Source organism: Mus pahari, chromosome 1, assembly GCF_900095145.1.
Source record: "Mus pahari chromosome 1, PAHARI_EIJ_v1.1, whole genome shotgun sequence".
NCBI lineage: Eukaryota > Metazoa > Chordata > Mammalia > Rodentia > Muridae > Mus > Mus pahari.
Window position 1 is genome coordinate 166,378,918 of NC_034590.1, and position 20,083 is coordinate 166,399,000.

Below are 20,083 nucleotides of genomic sequence, written 5' to 3' on the forward strand. Positions count from 1 at the left end.
CCAAGCAAGGCCAGTTGAGTAAGTTAAACATGGTAGGAGGTAGCTTGCAAGCAAAAGCAGATGGAGCATGGAGTTTAATGAGACCTGAGCTGTCGCCCTTTGGGCTAATTATCTGACTTGCTCCTTGGCTCGGGTCCTCTGCTGGCAGTTTTATTAATTAGGAAGTAATGAGAAGGTGTGAGAGTCTCCTCCACATCCGTGGACTCCCCCTTTTATTAGGCGAGCTTCAAGTTGGCCCAGTCCAGTCCTTCATAGTTCTTAGTCCAATGGGGATGACAACAGTGGGGAAGAACAGGTTTGTGCCTGCTGGGGCCCGTGCATTCAATCAGAGGCAGCTGGTTTTAGTGACTAATTGCAGGACAAAGGATCTCTCTGGAGGGCCCAGAGGATCAGTGGCTGTGGTCCATGGGCAGATCACCACTCACTCCAGGGAATATTCGGTCTGAGGTTTTACTTCTGGATCTTTCCTGGAGTTGTTTTAGCAGGAAGACGGTGGTAGAGTTCCCCTTAGGCAGTTTCCTTAGCCATTGTTTTTATCTCCCTAATAGAAGTAACTATCTCTCCCCTGTTTCTCTTCCTTCTTTCTTCATCACACAACTGTTCATGTGTTTGCCTATGGATCTCAGCGATGATTCCCTTGGCAAGGCCTGAATTCCTCTCAGCAGTTTGCCTGAGCTCTTGGACTAGCTGCTCACTCACTCACTCGTGTCTATTTCTTTTGGTGGTGCTGAGGACTAAACCCAGGGCCCGGTACATGCCAGGTCCATGTTCTATCCCTGAGACACATTCCCAGAATCCCCAGACTTATTCTGATTTTAAGGAAGGCCAAGTGGTTTAGACGTTTATAAGTTGAATTCTCTTACTGTCCAGTGTAAGACACAAATTGGGGAAATATTGAAGGCAAGCATGTTCTTATCTAAGACTCTTAGAAGACATGCTCATAAAAACAATTATGTGTACTCATGAGATTAGATAAAATATAAATATATGGGAAAGATCTATTTCATTAGTTGTTAAAACAGATGAAAGGAATAACTTCTCAAGTCTATAAAGCCAGAAATCAATTTTAAACAACACAATTTACATCTATGCGAGTGTGTTAAAACTCAATTGGTTGAACAAAAGTAAATGTTTACAACAGTTTGGTCAACTCAAGCTCAGAGCTGAGTGCCAAAGTCCCAGCCCCTCTACCCTGGGTTGTTTTCTATTGCTATGACAAAAGTCATGGCCAAAAGTAACTGGGGAAGGTAGTGGGTGGATTGGCTTAACACTTCCCTTTCCTAGTTGGTTACTGAGGCAAGTCAGGGCTGGACCTCAGGCAGGGAGCAGAGGTAAGAATGATGGAGAAGGTGCTGCTCGCACGCCCGGGTTTTACTATTCTCCAGGTCCACCTATCCTAGCTAACCCTCTTATTTCACACTAAAGAGCAATGTTTAAGGAAATACTCTAAATTGAAATGATAAATTTGACAGTATTTGCTATAGCACTATTTAGAGGGACTGAGGCACTTGAAACCACTATATAGACCCACAATGAAATAAAGTCTACTACTGTAGAGTCCATTGTCATATGGCTGTTGGTATTCTACAGAGAAACATAGCATGGAAATGTTTATAACAAATTGGGAGAGGAAGCACCAAATTCTTCTGTTTATTCCAAATATGTAGGTGAGCACATCTGTACAGAACCATGGATGAGAACGATGGAAGGAAAAGTATTAATGTTGTAAAAAGAATGAGAATAATTTATTTTATGATTTTATGGTAGCATATTTTTATTGCAGAGATACTCAGTTTTTCTCTTATTCAATACAGACTGTTTGTGTTTATATTCATGTTACTTGGGCTTGCCCTTATTGGTGGCTTGAATGTCCATCTTATCATAGTAGCTATAGAATCAGTACTGAACTACCCTGTCTTGTAATGTTTCCTAAATGTTTGCCCTTGAATTTCATGGACCCCAGAGAAATTCAAGTTCTCACTAGATTTAGCCTGTGTATCTTGGCCTTTTCTGGGTGCTCTTTTCTCTGGTCAAAATGATTTACAGCTAGAATTGATTGCTTCTGATGTTTTTTTTTTTTTTTTTTTTTTTTTTTTTTTTTTTCTTCAGACAATGGGCCTTGCTTGGGATACAGAAAGCCGAACCAGCCCTACAAATGGTTATCCTACAGGCAGGTAAGCAAGCTCAAGCTCAAGCTCAAGCTCAAGCTCAAGCTCAAGCTCAAGCTTTAGGAGCTGCCTTTGCTTGTGTGCCATGAGTTGCTTTGGTCTCTTTTTGACCTTGACCTCTTCTCCCTGACCCCGTATTCTCTCTCCTAGGTATCTGATCGAGCAGAGTACCTGGGCTCCTGTCTTTTGCATAAAGGATATAAGCCATCACAGGACCAATTTGTTGGCATCTTTGCTCAAAATAGGCCAGAGGTACCATGTTGGAGCTAACTAAATAAACTGATGTTCCCCAATACAGCATTCTGACCCTTGCTGATGATTTACCCAAGCCAAAGATTCCACAAATGCTTATTCTTCTGGTCCAAAAGAGCTGGACTCTGAGCCTCCTTAAATCTCTGCTGAGTGTCTGAGGCTCTAGCCTGTGTGGCTGGACTTCAGTGTGGATTATTTCAAGTCACTCTGATCTTTATATGTGGAAAATAAAGAGGGATGGCTCCACAAAATCTTGAAGGTGTTAGAGAACAAGACAAATCAGTGTTAGAATTAGACTTCGCACTTTGTACATGACCTGGTAAACCACTGCATCTGTGGCTATTGAGTTTGGCCGTCATCATCTTTCCACAGTGAGCTGAAAGCAGATGTTACACACTAAGATAGTTGGAAATAATCTTATTCCCAAGTTCCAATAAAGTTAGTAGGCCCAATATCCTCAGACTTCATGGGGCTCATGCATTTACTAGAGCCATTGCTTTAGTTGGGTTTTAAAATTAGTCCTGAAAAGTACTATGTACCCCAGTGTGGGAGCTACAGGAAGAAAAAAAAATGACTTTATTTCGTCTAAGAACTTAACATCAAAGTCAGTGTATCAGTCAGTCTTCCAGGACTACCATAGTGAAACTTGAGGTTAAGGTGCCCACAGTAGAGTTTCTCCTGATGCTTCTCCCACTGATATGCAGGTGCCTGTCTTTCATTATGCCTCTCCTTCTGTCTTTTCTCTGAGCACATAATCCCCGGAGTATCTTCTTCATCTCTGGCTTATGGCCATATTCTTATGTTCACATTTAACTTTACATCATATAGAGGATTAGAGTTTGAACATGAATTTGGGTGAATGGGGTGGGGACACAGATGAGTCTGGAAGACGTAATCTGCCAGTTATGAGCAATGGTTCTCTTTGTGACACTCCTCATGCTTGTGTGTGGGCATACTGGCATGATTTTTCCTTGTTCATTTCCACTGTATTTACATGTATTTTTTATCTCGAATATTAGCAATCCTTTGAAGTTCTGTCAGCTTCCCTAGCTTCCTAGGACCAGATAATCTTGCCCTCTACTCTTGAAAGGGGTCTCTGCCTCTCATAGTCTCTATAGTGCTTTCCATATCTCTTATGGGTGAAATTATCACTCTCTTGTTTTGTGTGCTGGTCTACCTTGGTTTTATGGTTATTTCTGTGCATATCTTAACTTATTTATTTAAATATTCCTTATAGCAGGATAATTGACAGTCTCTATGGCTATTCCTAAAGGTTTAAAATAATAAGCATACTAAATAAGTATTTGTTAGTTGAATATCTGAATAAATGCTCTTCAAAGTCAACTTCTGGTACTTAACTTGAATTTCTTCTCTGTAGTGGGTCATCTCTGAGTTAGCTTGTTACACATATTCCATGGTAGCTGTCCCCCTGTATGACACGCTGGGTGCAGAAGCCATCATCTTTGTCATCAACAGGGGTAAGTTTTTACTATTATTTTATAATTTTATTCTTTCTTAATGCTGAATAATTCTTTTTCTTCATTTAGTTTTTCTTATTTTTTTGATATTATAGTACTTAGAATAGCATTTACACAGAAACTACAAAAGTCCCTGAGGTATGCTTAGTTAAGAGGTTCAGCAAATTAAGATGGCCTAGGATAGTTTAGAGGCAAGACTAGAGCTCTGCACGCAGTAGGCTTGCCTAAGTCACAGTGCAGGTGCACGCAGTAGGCTTGCCTAAGTCACAGTGCAGGTGCATGCAGTAGGCTTGCCTAAGTCACAGTACAGGCACAGGGATTACTTCCTGTTCTTTGATAGCTTGGAAGCTTAATTCAGTCTGTGTAAACAGTATGCACCAATATGCATGTAAATCCATAGAACTGTTAGACAAATGCAACCAAGTACAACTGGCAACAGCATCCTTTCAGTCATCTAAGGGAGCGTCTTGGTCTCTGCTTTGATAGGCTGAGTAGCTTTGTGTGAGTAATACACACTAGAGAAATGATGACATGGAGAATGATAAATCATCTGCCTTCTAAAGAGTCCATTGGCACTTGCCTTCTGCATTTGTCCCCTGCTCTGCAAAGCAGCATCAGGAGTCTTCCCAGGAGACAGTACGGGAATGAGTTTTCTTAAATAAAAGGGTTTACAGGGTTCTAGACATTAAAATGTGACAGCAACATTAGAAAAATAAAAGGGCTGGTATTTCAGCTAAACTCGTTTTTCTTTTTCCTTTTTATAGTCTAATAGAGTATTTCACCTTGAAATCTGTAAATCTCATTTACAGATGCAATCTCATTCAGGAACCTACTGTTTTTGACATTTAACACCTACCCCAATTTTCTTTTTCAAAGAGCCATGTATTTAACAGAATAGGGTGGTGACTTCTGGCTCGGTTTCTGCTTTTAGCTGATATTCCTGTGGTCATCTGTGATACACCCCAAAAAGCAACAATGCTAATAGAAAATGTGGAAAAGGGCCTTACACCAGGCCTGAAGACAATCATCCTCATGGACCCTTTTGATGATGACCTGATGAAAAGAGGAGAGAACTGTGGAGTTGAGATGTTATCCCTGCATGATGCTGAGGTATGAGTCAAAAGCAGCTTGCAGCTAGGTAGGTGGTTTATTCCTATAAGCAGGATGCAGGCCATCTACACAGAAGCATAGCGCTATTGGTTGTTCAAGGACAGTGGACATAAACCAGACTCAGAAACCTGAAGAACAATTTCTCTGGCAAGTACAAAGCTCATGACATAGCTGGACAGATACCCTTGGCTAACTGTATACCATTCTGAGTATAGAATGTATGGATGGAGCAATTCAAGCATGTTTATGAATCTGGTCCCTGATGCAAGCTGCCTGAGTTCCTGTTCTAGTTTTTCACCTGTTAACAAGCCACATTGCTCCCTAGCTATAAATGGAGGATTAAAGTGGTCCTAATCTCACAGATATTGTTGGCAAGGATTAAATGAATCCTTGTATGTGAATTGCTCAGGAAAGTGACTAGCATAGCATAAATCCTGGCATAGTCATGTCTTATATTATCCAAGAAAGGTTTATTTATGGTCTTAGATGACTGGACCTTAAGAAAATGGTGATAAGCTTGAGATCCGCCTTCTTTAGACTGACATTCTTGAAAAACATTATGCTTTTCCCTGATGCTTCCATTGTATATTAACATTGGCTGATGTGCTAAATCCAGGTTGGAAACTGGAAGGGTGAGAACAGGGGAAGGAAAAGCCGACTTTGTCATAAGTCTGTCCACCCTTAATGACTCTTTCTTTTTCTTATTTCCTGTGCACTTAGAATATAGGCAAAGAGAACTTCAAAAAACCAGTGGTAAGTGTTCTTCTTGAGTTTGAGTTTTGTATAGTCCACTCTCGGTTCACTGTGGACTAATATCCTTGTGTTCCTCCTCCAGCCTCCGAAGCCAGAGGATCTATGTGTCATCTGTTTCACCAGTGGAACTACAGGTCAGCGCCTGTGACACCTTGACAGAGCTCTCAGTGAGCCAGAAACAAGGCTAAGTCCTGAGCATATCATGCCACCATCCTGTCCATGTGTGCTTACAACCCGAGCCACTAATGAATGGTCCCAGGCAGAAAAACACAAGCATAAGGAAACAGATTCCTCTGAATAAAAATGGTAGCATCCACATGCTGTTAATTTTAGGAGTCTTCAAGATGGTGTCAAAGGGTTTGCTTCTCCTCTACCCCTCCACTGTTTCAATCAGATGTAGCATGGGAATAGTTTCATAGAACATACCGTTGGGATGGTTAATGGACATACCACTGGGGTGGTTTCACTTAGTCAGGGTAACTCAGTGTTGGTTCTCCACAAATGGCTGCATTCTTACTCAACAACATTTAGTAGAAGGTTTAATTATATTTATTGTGGACTGTTCCAATATGCCTGGTTTATAAAGTTCACAACAGTGTTGTTGGGAGATCTTAGGTATAAAGTCTTAAACCTGTGAACAGCACAAGAGTTTATTTGTAACTTTCTTTTTTTACAATTATCATCTGAGATTCTGTCTGTGCTGTAAATTAAGGAAGACGTCAGTAATACAATACGTGGAGTGGGAGGATTCACCAATCATTCCCAAGCAGAGACATAAATGTCACAGAAAGCTACAGTCAAGAGGTCAACTTTTATCTCTAGAACAGAACCAAACTGAATTTAGCTTCTTTCAAGGCCAAATGTTACAAATTAGTCACACTAAGGATCTTTCTCTTCACTTCTGCTTTCCTACAGGTGACCCCAAAGGAGCTATGCTAACCCATCAGAATGTTGTTTCAAACATGGCTGCTTTCCTCAAATTTCTGGAGGTCAGTGGTCAGTGAAAAGAGAGGCCCTTGCTAAAATGTGACTTGGCTATAAGATTTTTAGGAGGAACACAGTTAAAAGTCTATTTTTTTTTCTCATCACTGTGACAAAACACTTGACGTAGGTGACTTTTTGGAGAATGTTACTTGGCTTAAAGTTTGCAGAGTGAGATGATGCCAGGCAGCTCCATTGTGATGCCTGTGCAACTGGGATTCTTCATAAATTAGTGGATCAAGAACCAGCAGACAGGGAATGGGGCTGAAATATAATACCACAGGACCCATCCCAAGTAATCACTTTCCTCCAGTGAGGCTCCACCTCCTAAAAGTTCTATAACCCCAGAAGACAGTAGTACCATTTGGGGACCAAGTGTAAAAACACAGGAGCCTACAGGGTCTTTTACATGTAAACCAGGCCAATAACAAAGTATGGAAAACACTGATGTAGTCTTTCAGACTGCATGACAAACCTCAGTGTTTCAGGATTCCTGCACTGAACGATTATAGGATATATCGGGTTGTGGAATATGGAATAACACATTAAGTACCCAGGGAGGTGTTTATGTGCTATTCATTTTGAGAATCTTAAGGATGATGTAAAAATACCAAGGCTTTTTTCTCTATGCTACCACTCTCTCAGTTAGATGGGATAGTTTCAGTCAGACAGGCTTAATGAAAAAAGAGAAGGGGAATTTTAAAATCTCTACTGGAAGAGAAACTTAAGATCAATCCACTGTCGTTTGTCCCCGGTCTACAGCCTATCTTCCAGCCCACCTCTGATGATGTGACCATATCCTACCTTCCCTTGGCTCATATGTTTGAGAGGCTTGTCCAGGTGAGTGTCCAGTGTGCCTAGCAGGTAGGAAGGGGGTTCCTGACTTACTGGCTCCACATTTATTCAAAATTCAGGGACAAAGGACATCCTTTCTGTACAGAATCAAGCACAGGCACACAGCTGGATTCTTTGAATCCTGACTTACAGCAGTTCATCTAGTACGTCTGAATAGCTAAGGAAGTTCTTACTTGCTCCTGACCTCACAGGGCACATATTGCCTGTCTTCTCTTAATCCTGGGCTGACTCTCCAGACATTTTTACTTCTATGTTAGTTAGAATTTTGAGAGGATCTAGGGTTAGAGAAAAGAGTGTCCACTGGGGGGGGGGGGTAGGGTGGAAGCATTTGATCCAGATCAAGGGTCTGCTCTTCCTCGGGAGCATTTTTACATAATACTTGAGTGTGTAAGGTGGTATTGCCAGGCACAGCATGTGTTCCTTCTTGGAGCAGTCTCCAAAATTTCCAGCCATTCTGAAGCTTGTTTGAGGACAGAAGCACTAACATTTCAATACCACAGGTGCTGTGGGAAAGAGGCCTTTTCCTTCCCTCCCTTTGCCCTGAGCATCTCTTCACCCCGTATATGCTCAGCTGATGTACAAAATGCCACATTGCTTCTAATAAAATGTATACATATTTTGGTATTTCTCAAATGGGGACAATCTTAACTGAAGGCATGGTTTTCTATTTTAACTGGTCGCAGTTTCTTTAGTGTCCAAGATGGGTACTTCTCAGGAAGGGTGATATCTTAGGCTGGGGCACAGAACTGTGGCAGAACCTGAGGGCGGGACCCATAGTTTCACAGTCTGTTATCTATCTTGCCACCTCAACAGTTATAAGTTTCCATCCTTTCTTGGGGGGAGCCTCTCAGAGACCTACTTGGGTATCTAGATTGGCAGGAAGCAGGTGTTCTGCAGAGGGATATGCCTGCCAACTTCCAATTTCTTTCTCACTTCCATCAGAGATAGGACTGTCTTCAGTGATCCAGGGCACTGAGCCTCATCTTCCATCTTATTTCAGGGTATCTTATTTTCCTGTGGAGGCAAAATTGGGTTCTTCCAAGGAGATATCCGGTTGCTACCTGATGACATGAAGGTTTTGAAACCCACAGTGTTTCCTACAGTACCTCGACTCCTCAACAGGGTCTATGATAAGGTATGAGACTTGCTTCTGCTGGCATTATACTAAGAAGGCTCAGAGGGACTGGATCCTGACAATGAATTCCAGCTCTGTCTGAGCTCCGACAAGTATCTATATAAGCATGTTAGAACTACAACTGTCAGAAGCCATAGGAAATGTGCCTTTTCTCTGGATAATACTGCTGATCTGAGGAAGTGCTGCACTCAGACTTGGGGAAGTCCCTCAGTTCTTAACCAGCACACTGGAAAGTCTGATTTGTATTTGTTTTTTGTTTTTTTTTTGAGACAGGGTTTCTCTGTAGAGCCCTGGCTGTCCTGGAACTCACTTAGTAGACCAGGCTGGCCTTGAACTCAGAAATCCGCCTGCCTCTGCCTCCCAAGTGCTGGGATTACAGGCGTGCACCACCACACCTGGCTTCTTCCTCTGATTTGTATGTGCTGGTAACCTAACCTTTTGCTGAGGTGTTAGACGGAGGTAAACATTTCAGATGTGTTTGCTCATTCAACCCTCCTAAGAAACATAATAAACCATGCTGGTTCACAGAATGACAATGTGGAAGCAGAACCTTGACTGTTAAAGAATTTAATAAAGAAAAGGGGCCAGAATAAACTCTCATACTAGTTTTAGCTGTCACTAAGCGCTGTTCACTGAGGTTGCAAAATGGAGATTTTCCTAACCTCAGCACTCTTCTTTTACATTCCTTAGCTATATTCTACCATAAAGACCTAACAAATATTTTATTCTCTCCTTAATTTATCACTCATAAGTATAATGAATTCATGCCCCAGCAACCCTCTTAAGTTACCAGTGAGGTAGTTACCAGTAGTCTATGATGGATCCTTTCTTTCTGATAGCAGATATCCTAAGCTCAATTTGTGTGTTTCTCAGCCAAGCCTTAGACTGCAACTGGCCACTGGGATTTGAAGCCAGGCTAGGTATAATATAGAATCTTCTATTCCATAGACCTGGAGACCAAGGAAATGACACCATTATTCATGTACTTTGGGCCTTACATCTCAGATTCTGATACTTGCAGTCCATCTTACCAGAGGCCAAACTGAGCTGTAGTAGGTATGGACAGTATTCTAGAACGCAGATAATGTGTGGACACTATACACTCTGTTTACATTCTTCCAGTTCCTCATCAGACTGTGGAAACATCAGATTGGGTGTTAAGGTTTATGTTCTTGAACTTTTTTAATTTTGAAAGGAAGTATTTTAAGATAATAATACATAACAGATAATTTTAATCTGGAACTTATTTCATAAAATGGAAATTTGATTAGATAAAATTTCGGTCATAGCTTTTTGTCTGTGACTTGTTAGGAGAGCTAGTCATGTGACTGTTAAAGGCAAGCAGTTTGTGGTAAAAAGGGGCATCAGGCCTGTCATAATGTAGGCAGCATCAGAATCAGATGGTGAGACATAGGTAAATGATGTAACAAGCACAGAAGTGGATGCTCCCAGACTGGATCCCAGCCTGAATTGGGAGGCAAGAATGTACAATTCTAGCTGTCTCCAGACCTGTAATTGGAAGCACAGGCCAGAGAAGCATCCTATATGTTTTGAACAGGAAAGAGCTCTACTGTCTCTGAGTGCAATTTCTAGCATGAGAGGTCCTAAAGGCTGGAGTAGGGTTTTTTTGGTATAATTTTGAAAATAAAGAGAGGTTCCTGTTGCTATACATGGGGCCACTCTTCTCACAGGAGTGTGATTGATAGATTGTAGGGTTACAGTGATGCCAGGATCATGAAAAAGAGGAAATAACATGAACAGGGAAACATGATACCAAAGTGTGTGAGCCCAAAGGGGAGAAATAACGTCATTAGGGATTTCTTCTGGATTCTGTATGATGTGGCTAAAGGCACATTTGCTGTAATGATAGTAATTCTCTAGGTTAGGAGGATATGAAAATATCATAAAGCAGAGGAAAGGAGAGGTGGCACTAACTCTTAAAAGCCAGATTCTTAAACCTTTCTCTGGGCTACTAAGTCAAAAGCCCCAGGATGATCACGGCCTTGGAGTGATTTCCTATCTGATTTGAAGCAAGCGGTGGNGGCTGTCTTTTTTTTTTTTTTTTTTTTTTTTTAATTTGTTTATCTCCGTTATGGAAGTTGTTTCTGGGTCATGGCCCAGGGTGATTTCCTATCTGATTTTAAGCCAGTGGTGTTGGCCATCTTTTTTGTTTTGTTTATTTCTGTTATCAAAGTTGTTTCCTGGGGACCTGGAGTCTTTGAGGTCTGGGGCATTATGTAATAATGTTACTTGCTTCAGAGTGTGGCCATATAGCTCTGTGGCTTGTCATTAGTAAGCAACTTAATGAGTGTTTTAACACTTCCTTATGAAGCCAGGAATTATTAGAACCTTAGCTATTACCAAATGCCTTGGTAAATACCTCCAGTAGTTTTCTAACCAAGAGGTTTTATCACTCTCCAGGTACAAAATGAAGCCAAGACACCTTTGAAGAAGTTCTTGTTGAACTTGGCTGTCATGAGTAAATTCAACGAAGTAAGGAATGGCATCATTCGTAGGGACAGTCTGTGGGACAAGCTCGTGTTTTCAAAGATCCAAGTAAGTTGACTAGATCCTGGACAGCAGGGCTGGCTGCCACTTAGCACCCCACCCCTCAGGTTGCAGTGGTACCCTAACTAAAGGTCTTCATAGATCTTCAATACCCACTCCCACCTTTCTCTTTGTGTCTCTTTTGTGTATATGTGTTTGGGTGGGGGTGGGGAAGCATGTGGCATGCTGTATGTGTAGGTTCAGAGGACAACTACAGATATTGAGCCCCACCTTCCTCCTCCTGGGACAGTGTCTCTCTTGTTCACAGCTGTATACACTAGGCTATTGGTTGCTCACAGCTGTATACACTAGGCTATTGGTTGCTCACAGCTGTATACACTNCAGCTGTATACACTAGGCTATTGGTTGCTCACAGCTGTATACACTGGGCTATTGGTTGCTCACAGCTGTATACACTAGGCTATTGGTTGGCCTGCTAGCATCTAGGGATTCTTTTGCCTTCGCTCCCACCTCTTCACAGAAGAAAGTTGGGATTACAGGTGTGCGCCTCTGCGTCTGGCTTTGTGTTCTGAGTGTCTGGACTCTGCTCTTCATCCTTGAACAGCAGATGCCTTACCCACTGAGCCACCTGTTGAGATCACTCTTGTGCGGCTTCGCACTGAAGAGAAATGAGAAAGCATACAACAGATTTTATGTAGGTATAGCACTCTGTAGTATTGTCTTAGTTGAGTTTTGTTAAATTGGATTTACTTAGTTGTAGTATGGTTTCATTCAGTTTATAAGTGATATAAATTGAAAAACTTAAAAAACAACAGCAACAAACCCTCAAGTTCTCTGAGGAATGGTGATGGCTCTAATAGAAAACATTTTAAAGTGATTTTCTATAGTGCCAAGCTGTAGTGTATGTGCTTGTAAGTCAACCAAGTTGGACAGCGGGGCATGCGATTGCACCCATTTTACAGTAGAGGAAAAGGAAGAACATAGGCTCAACAGCTTGTTTTGTTTCTACTAAACAGGGCAGCCTGGGTGGTAAGGTTCGCGTCATGATCACTGGAGCCGCCCCCATCTCCCCTCCAGTCTTGACATTCTTCAGGGCTGCAATGGGATGTTGGGTAAGATTTCACATTTATATCAATGAAGCACGCTATTCAAAGAAAAATGAAATCGTAAATGAAAAGCACAGAAGAGAAGGCCACACTCAGATCTTAGACAAGAGAAAACACCTGAGCCCACTACTCACCTCTTCACGCATCAAGTATCAAAATCTTTACATATATGGAGTCAGGGTTCCAAAGCTCCCATCATGCTACACCCACTGGACTCCTTACCAAAAAGCTTAGTTAGTGTCAGTCACAGTTTCCCAATAGCATCCAAATGATGAGTCACTGTTGACAGTCAGTCTGTCCACAAGCCACAGCACGTGTGTGGCAGTCAGAGGACAGTTTAAGAGTTTGAGTTCTCTTCTTTTACCATGTGAGTCCCAAGGATGGAATTTTGGTCCTCAGGTTTGGGAATAAGTGCCTTTGCCCATCTTGCCAGCCTTACCTATTACATATTAATGTACATCACGAAACTTCAGGCAGGTCTTTTATACACTCAGGTAATACTTAAAGTACCATTCCCCACACACTTGCCAATGACAAGTTTTTCAGCCAGTTAATTGCCTCTAATCAAAATACTTCATTTCATACTATTTCTTTTATCAATATGTCTTAGTTTGGGTTTATTACCGTGAAGGGACACCATGACCAAGGCAATACATATAAAGAAAAACCTTTAATTGGGGCTGGCTTACAGTTTCAGAGGTTTAATCCATTATCATCATGGTGGGAAACATGGCAGCATCCAGGCAGACATGGTGCTGGAGAAGGAGCTGAGAGTTCTACATCTTGATCTGAAAGCAGCAGAAAAAGACTGAGTTGTTGGAGGTAGCCTAAGCACAGGAGACCTTAAAGCCCACTCTCACAGTGACATACTACCTCCAACAAGGGCACACCTACTCCAACAGGGCTACACCTCCTAATAGTGCCACTCCTCATGGGCCATGCATTCAGACATATTGGGGTCAAATCTGTCCAAACTACCTCAAATACCAAGCTTCACTGCTCACTGACACTTGTATTTCTTCCATGGATCACACTTCCTTACAGAAAACAGGCAGAGGGTGATTTAGTTCCCTCACACATTGCTTAGAATTCCTTAAGTACTTAAAAATTAATCTCCACAATGTTACACATTTTTTCTTGGTCTATCTTTTTCCTTTGCCTTGTTCATAGCTATATAAAAGTGGAATCGATACGCATGCCAATTGATGAAAGTTTTCTGTTGTGGTTTTTAAATAGCTGAGACAGGCCTTTCTTTTCTTCCTTTTAAATTTGTTATTGCTTGTTTAAATAAAAATGATTTTATGTATATAGGTTTTTTGCCACATACAAACCTGTTGCCCTCAGAGGCCAGCTGACAGATTCTGTAGGACTGGAGCTATAGATGGTTTTGAGCTGCTGGGAATTGAACCCAGATCTTCTGGAAGAGTAACCAGTGCTCTTCACTTCTGAGCCATCTCTCCATCTCCCACAAGGGTTTCTAATCCCCAAATTTTCATAAGAGCATCTTTTCCCACATTTTCTGGTTGTTTTACAGCTTTACACTTCTTTCATTTATGCCTCATCCATCTGAAATATATGGATCTGGCTGTGGAGGTTCTCTCTTCTGTTCCAAATGGTTATCTAGTTTGCTGATTCAGCCAACCATATATCACACACAAAATATAAGTCAGAAACAGGCTCAGCCTCACAGAGACTATTCCCCATACATGTACCCATTATCAAAAGAGACTGGTACCAGTCAGTGAAGGGTCTTTGGGGTTTTCAAATTGCCATTCTACTGGATATTCTTAGTACCTTTCTGTCAGCCCCAAAGATTAATAGAAAGTTCTTCCGACCTCTTCTCAGAAATACCATCTTTCAGTATCTCTACTTCTACCAGCCTGGCCAAACTGCCTATCAAGTTGCTTCCTGCCACCAGCCTTTCTCTGGTCAAGATTATCTTCTTTATATGAGCGTTAGCAACTACAGTACTACCTCCACTGCCTGCTTTACAGCTGACATTTTACTGGAGCTCAGCTAAGTTCATTCATTTATACATGGTCTATGACTGCTTTTATGTTACAGTGACAGAGTTACATTGTTGTGACAGAGACCAGATGTTGTGAAGAACTAGTAGGTGGGCATACTTTTGAGGTTTTGCAAAACTATTTTCAGCTCTTGTTTCTATAGTTTGTTCTCCTGTGTTGGCCATAAGGGATGGCCAGTGATACTTTAAGTCTTAAAGCTCTTCTTTGGTTTCCCAGGTGTTTGAAGCTTATGGCCAAACAGAATGCACAGGTGGATGTTCAATTACATCACCTGGGGACTGGACAGCAGGTGGGTTTTCCATTTGCTAGTTGGGAGAAGTCTTCTAGCTGAACCATGGTTTAGGAATTTAAATAATTCTGGTGTTCTGGATGAATGTGGTAAATGGCAAACTCAAGTCTTGCTTTCATTCTTAGAGTCAGTCCTATAACCCATCTTAGAAACGTGCTTGCTCTTTGGTTTCTTAGCCCTGAATATATGCTATGTTCTAGGTCATGTTGGGACTCCAGTGGCTTGCAACTTTGTAAAGCTGGAAGACGTGGCTGACATGAATTACTTTTCAGTAAACAATGAAGGCGAGGTGAGTAGGTCATGTCCAGCACTCAGATGATTGATGTGGGGGAGCTTAGTCCAAAAGAATAAATCTATGAACTGGCTTGGGTTTGATTCCTCAACTTTTAGGAAGCAGTAAGATCAGTGAGCTGCATTTTCCTCTAGTGGGGACTAAAAAAGAGTCTCCATACTGTAATGGAAACCATCAAGTGAATTTGTTTGGAATAGGTGTTTTATAAGGTACAAGTAGCAGCCATTTCTATTATCTCCCTTTTCCTGTCTGGTATACAGATCTGTGTCAAAGGCAACAATGTGTTCAAAGGCTACCTAAAGGACCCAGAGAAAACACAGGAAGTACTGGACAAGGATGGATGGCTTCACACTGGGGACATTGGTCGCTGGCTTCCAGTGGGTATTTCTCCTTAACTTGTAAGGCTCTCTGCCATGGGACTGGGGAGAATCTACTTGTTGCAAGAGGGATTAGCGATAAGAGCTTAATCAGCCAAGGCAGCTGCAGGGAACTGGGTTTGCAGCCTCCTTTTGTTGTGTTCCCTCTAAGTATAAAGAGTGGAGCATACCAATTTGAAGACCCTAGTTTAGGAGTTGGGAGATCTGTGTTCTAGTCCTAGCTCTCTTATGGACTGATAGTGTGAAATCCTGAAGAAGTTGGCCAATACATGATTAGGAGCTGCCAAGGCTAGTCCTTCCTCTAGGCTGGAACACTTTCATGATTTTGACCACAATGTTACAAAGACAGTGTAAAGTCAGCCAACTGAAAGACTTTCTTCCTTCCATACTTCTTGTCAAATACAATGTATACTATAGTCCTATTGATGCTGTATCTAGACACAACAAAGGAGTGTTTCTTTCTAATTAACCCATGGAGACATATCAAAACAGTTTTCTAAACCATGTGTACGCATAGGTCAATGCCTGCCTATCAATGACCTTCACAGTCCCTCTCTGTGGAAGACACTTTTTTTTTTTTTTTTTTTTTTTGGTTTTTGGTTTTTGGTTTTTGGAGACAGGGTTTCTCTGTGTAGCTCTGGCTGACCTGGAACTCACTCTATAGACCAGGCTGGCCTCGAACTCAGAAATCTGCCTGCCTCTGCCTCTGCCTCCCAAGTTCTGAGACTTATAGAATGGCTTGCTGATGAGCAACTGGCAGTAGTTGCTGAAAATGTCATCTGTTTTCTTGAAACAGATCATGGTTATAACGAAGATGTGTAATTCCCACAGGGGAATTTCCCAAGGGTCTCCTTCAAAAGTTTTCTTTACTACTGTGTTAAAGGAGTGGGGCTATAACTACTACCTCTTGTTTGTTATTCAGAATTTAAGAGATTCAGAATACTTGACCATGAGACACCATGATATACTTTATTGATTGGGTTTAAAAGTTTGTTTAATCACTGTCCCCTGCTATAAACCCAGGAGGCAGGCAAAAGATAGGCTCTCTTCAACCCCCATGAGTGATAACAGGCTGCTGATTATTGATCACTTCAGTCTAAGTCTGGCTCATTGATGGTTCCAGGGTTAATTCAGTATAGAGCCCTTCTTATGGTGTGCTCAAGTGGACCGTGTTTGCCCCATGTCCCAATTATACAATTCAAATCCCTAAGAAGATAAGCGCCTCAGGAATTGAGTTCAGGGAAATGAAGCAGCATATGACCTGTGATGGTGGTCAATGCCCTGCCAGCTCTGCTTCTGTCTTAACAAGCCCAGTTACAGGCTGGCTCGATCAGTAACATGCAGCTGTTTTAGCCTGCTCCCAGATTTAACAGGAAGTAACCTGGCAGCAGGAAGAGATAACCCCTCCATTTCTCAAAAAGTTCTCCAGATGGGGTAGTTGGAAATAAGTTATTAGAAATTGGGGGCTGCAGAATGTTTTCACAGCCATTTGCATAACCCAGCAGGCCCCTGGGGCTTTCCCTGAGGCTTGCTGCTTGGCTTTCTGCAGACGGGCTTTGTGGAAGCCACTTCTCCTTTCTCCAAAGCCAAGAGAAACAGAAATCTCCAGAGAACCTATTTTAAATAAGGACAACACCCGTGGCCTTCTTACTGATACAATCTCCAAGCTTCAAAACACTGATGCTTTTATCTGCTTCATACAGAATGGAACTCTGAAAATCGTTGACCGGAAGAAGAATATTTTCAAGTTGGCACAAGGAGAATACATTGCTCCAGAGAAGATTGAAAACGTTTATTCCAGGAGCAGTCCAGTATTGCAAGTTTTTGTTCATGGGGAGAGCTTACGGGTAATACACCAGTGGTATGGCCTGTGTTGGTTCTCATAGCCATATAAGACATTTGTATAGGTGGGTTCAGATAAGATGCCCCAGCTTACAATACTAACTACAAAACTACATTCTGAATCATAAACATCCAGGTGATAATTCGTTGGAGTTAAAACAACTCTCTTAAAAGGTAGCTTTTTATCTCACATGACTTTCTGCTTGGAACTCTTAGTGTCCACTCTGAGTAGCTCCTCTGACACAAAACTGTTCTTTATATGCTACACTTAAACTGGTCCTTTGGGGGTTGTGTAGGGCAAATTTCAAAATGGATTGGCTAGGGATTGGATTCTTTATGCTTAATGACAACTGCTTCTTTTAATCAGTTTTGGATAGAACATCTTTGCAGTGGAGTGCAGAATGGGACACTGTATGGTGAGGAACTGAGTATCAGATTAGTCTGAAGGTCTCATCTATCACGATCCACTTCCTTCCCACAGTCATTCCTGATAGGAGTGGTGGTTCCCGACCCAGATTCACTTCCCTCATTTGCAGCCAAGATCGGGGTAAAGGGATCCTTTGAAGAACTGTGCCAAAACCAAGTAAGCATGATTGAGAATGCTCTCCAAGTAAGCATGGCTGAGAGAGAATGTTGCATGCATATCCTGGCCTGCTGTAGCAGAGGGAAGGCTCTCCCAGCTGGGGCACCTCTGGGTTCTCTGAGCCTCCTCTCTGCAGGGACACTCTCTGACAGGTAACTGCATTTGGTAAGTTTTATTAGAATGTAGAGTTTAAAACACAGAATGATTGTTTATTAAGCAGTAACATGCTGCTTAAGAGAAAACAGAATATAGAATGGAAAGTGCCTTTAGACAGAACCTCATAGCCCCTAGGTTTGCCTTTCCATTTCCTTGTTTCCTTTGGAAAATGCAAAATAAATATGCTTCAACATACTTTTTGTATCTCAATTTTATCCAAATCTTTCAGGCATTTTGAGTTGGTTCTTGCTTAGCCTTTCATTGAAACCTCTCTTCAGGCATAAATGCAGTGATGTTTTTGTGTTTCAGTATGTAAAGAAAGCCATTTTAGAAGACTTGCAGAAAATTGGGAAAGAAAGTGGCCTGAAATCCTTTGAGCAGGTATGTTCTACTGATACCATTCTGGTCCCTCAAGCACCACTAGAATTTTATGTAAAGCTCCCCTTACACTGCTTTCAAACCTTCAATTCCCAAGGGCACAGATTTTATTTATGTATTCTTTCCCCCTCTACTCTTTATTATTCATTCTCTGTACTCCACTTACACAAATGTCAAGTATAGCTCAGTTTGTAGAGTGTTTGACTAGCATGCATGGTTTCAGTCAGTCTCCAGGGTCACATTACCACTGATATGGTAGGACAGACATACTTGTAATCTCAGTGATAGGTTGGAAGGGAAGGATCAGAAGTTCAAGATCGACCAAAGCTATATAGCAAAGTTGGAGATCAGCCTGGACAGCAGAAGACCTTATCTCTGAATGCATATGAGTCTGTGTCTTTACTGCCCCACCATACAGCATCTTTTATGAAGTGAAATGAACTTTGCAGTTTATCACTTTACAGATGTGCTCACCTTCAGCATGTGCTCACCTTCTAGGTCAAAAGTATCTTTGTGCATCCAGAGCCATTCTCTATCGAAAATGGCCTTCTGACCCCGACACTGAAAGCCAAACGAGTAGAGCTTGCCAAGTTCTTCCAGACGCAAATCAAGAGCCTCTATGAGAGCATCGAGGAGTAGGAGCTTAAGGTACTTATGGATGAGGGCTCTGAGACCTGCCTGCCTACTCTGCTGCTTTGCAGAAGTATGGCATAAAATCTATCCCAGGTTTTGTCTTTTATCCATTATACTTGTAAACTGCAGCATACAATGTGATATCCTTGCCCAGAATAAAGGACCCTCCTCTCAGCTTAGACTTCTTGGACATTTTAGAACTTAGGGCTGCTTTATCACCATGCTGTTCTTCAGGTCTGTGTTCTGTGTCACTTCCTCATGACTGCCATGCCAGTGCTATCTTGATTAGTGATCACCAGTTCTAGGGTCACAGGGATCCTGTAGGTATACCCTCTGCTTTATAAAAACTGTTTGCTAGCAGCTCAGCACTTCCTGAGGCCTCCAATACAGTAGTTATCAAGCTTCCTAATGCTGTGACCCTTTAATATAGCCCCTCACATTGTAGTGACCCCCAACCATAAAATTTCATTGCTACTTTACAACTAATGTTACTAGTTATGAATTATAATGTAAAAATATTTGAAATATAACTGATATGTGACCCCAAAGGGGTCATGGCCCACAGGTTGAGGACCATTGGTTTAACAGGTTATAATTCATGTTTTCCAGTTACTCCATGAAACTACTAATTAGAACTTTAACCTACCACCCATACTAATTGTATTTATAAGACAAACTTCTATGTACTTAAGAGTACATCAAAGTTTATGCAATGAAGGAACAAGGTCAAGTATAACAAAGTATAAATTCTCTAGTTAAGACTTCTAAGTTGGGGATATTAAACCACAGCAGATAGGGTCAGAAGGGAATGCTGTTTTAAAGTGTTATCTGCAGTGTTGACATTGTCAGTTTTTGACATTGTTTGTTCTCTACAGTTTGCTGAGCTGGAAGCTGTGGGGGAAGAAGCGGAAACTATGTCCAGCAAACTTTTCCAGTAAATGAAGCAAGCACTAAAGTCCTGTCCTGAGTTGGGAACAAAGCAATGTGGGCAAGCTCGATGCGATGCCTGCACTTCTGTGATGGAAACTTTGGATCTCTCCTTGAACTTCAGTGACTGCAGTATTTTACTGCCAGATAGCATGTGGTGCCTCTACTTGTAAATGCCAAATCATTGAAATAAACTATTACACATATTATGTTGTGCCTGCAGTTTTGTGAAC

The 20,083-nt window shown here is 41.6% G+C and overlaps 1 protein-coding gene across 2 annotated transcripts in view; it reads left to right on the forward strand.

Annotated features, from left to right (window-relative positions):
* Positions 1–20,059, forward strand: part of Acsl5 (acyl-CoA synthetase long chain family member 5) — a 43,624-nt gene extending 23,565 nt beyond the window's left edge. For both annotated transcript variants that reach the window (XM_029542098.1, XM_021192201.2), the window contains exons 4-22: positions 2,110–2,174; positions 2,319–2,420; positions 3,799–3,898; positions 4,830–5,008; positions 5,729–5,761; positions 5,844–5,895; positions 6,677–6,750; positions 7,505–7,582; positions 8,598–8,732; positions 11,154–11,288; positions 12,257–12,352; positions 14,590–14,662; positions 14,863–14,951; positions 15,215–15,331; positions 17,035–17,178; positions 17,655–17,756; positions 18,222–18,293; positions 18,789–18,938; positions 19,799–20,059. In XM_029542098.1, coding sequence (XP_029397958.1) covers positions 2,110–2,174; positions 2,319–2,420; positions 3,799–3,898; positions 4,830–5,008; positions 5,729–5,761; positions 5,844–5,895; positions 6,677–6,750; positions 7,505–7,582; positions 8,598–8,732; positions 11,154–11,288; positions 12,257–12,352; positions 14,590–14,662; positions 14,863–14,951; positions 15,215–15,331; positions 17,035–17,178; positions 17,655–17,756; positions 18,222–18,293; positions 18,789–18,929 — 1,787 coding nt within the window. In that variant the 3' untranslated portion in view covers positions 18,930–18,938; positions 19,799–20,059. The remainder of the gene's footprint in view (positions 1–2,109; positions 2,175–2,318; positions 2,421–3,798; positions 3,899–4,829; positions 5,009–5,728; positions 5,762–5,843; positions 5,896–6,676; positions 6,751–7,504; positions 7,583–8,597; positions 8,733–11,153; positions 11,289–12,256; positions 12,353–14,589; positions 14,663–14,862; positions 14,952–15,214; positions 15,332–17,034; positions 17,179–17,654; positions 17,757–18,221; positions 18,294–18,788; positions 18,939–19,798) is intronic.
* Positions 20,060–20,083: the final 24 nt, after the last annotated feature.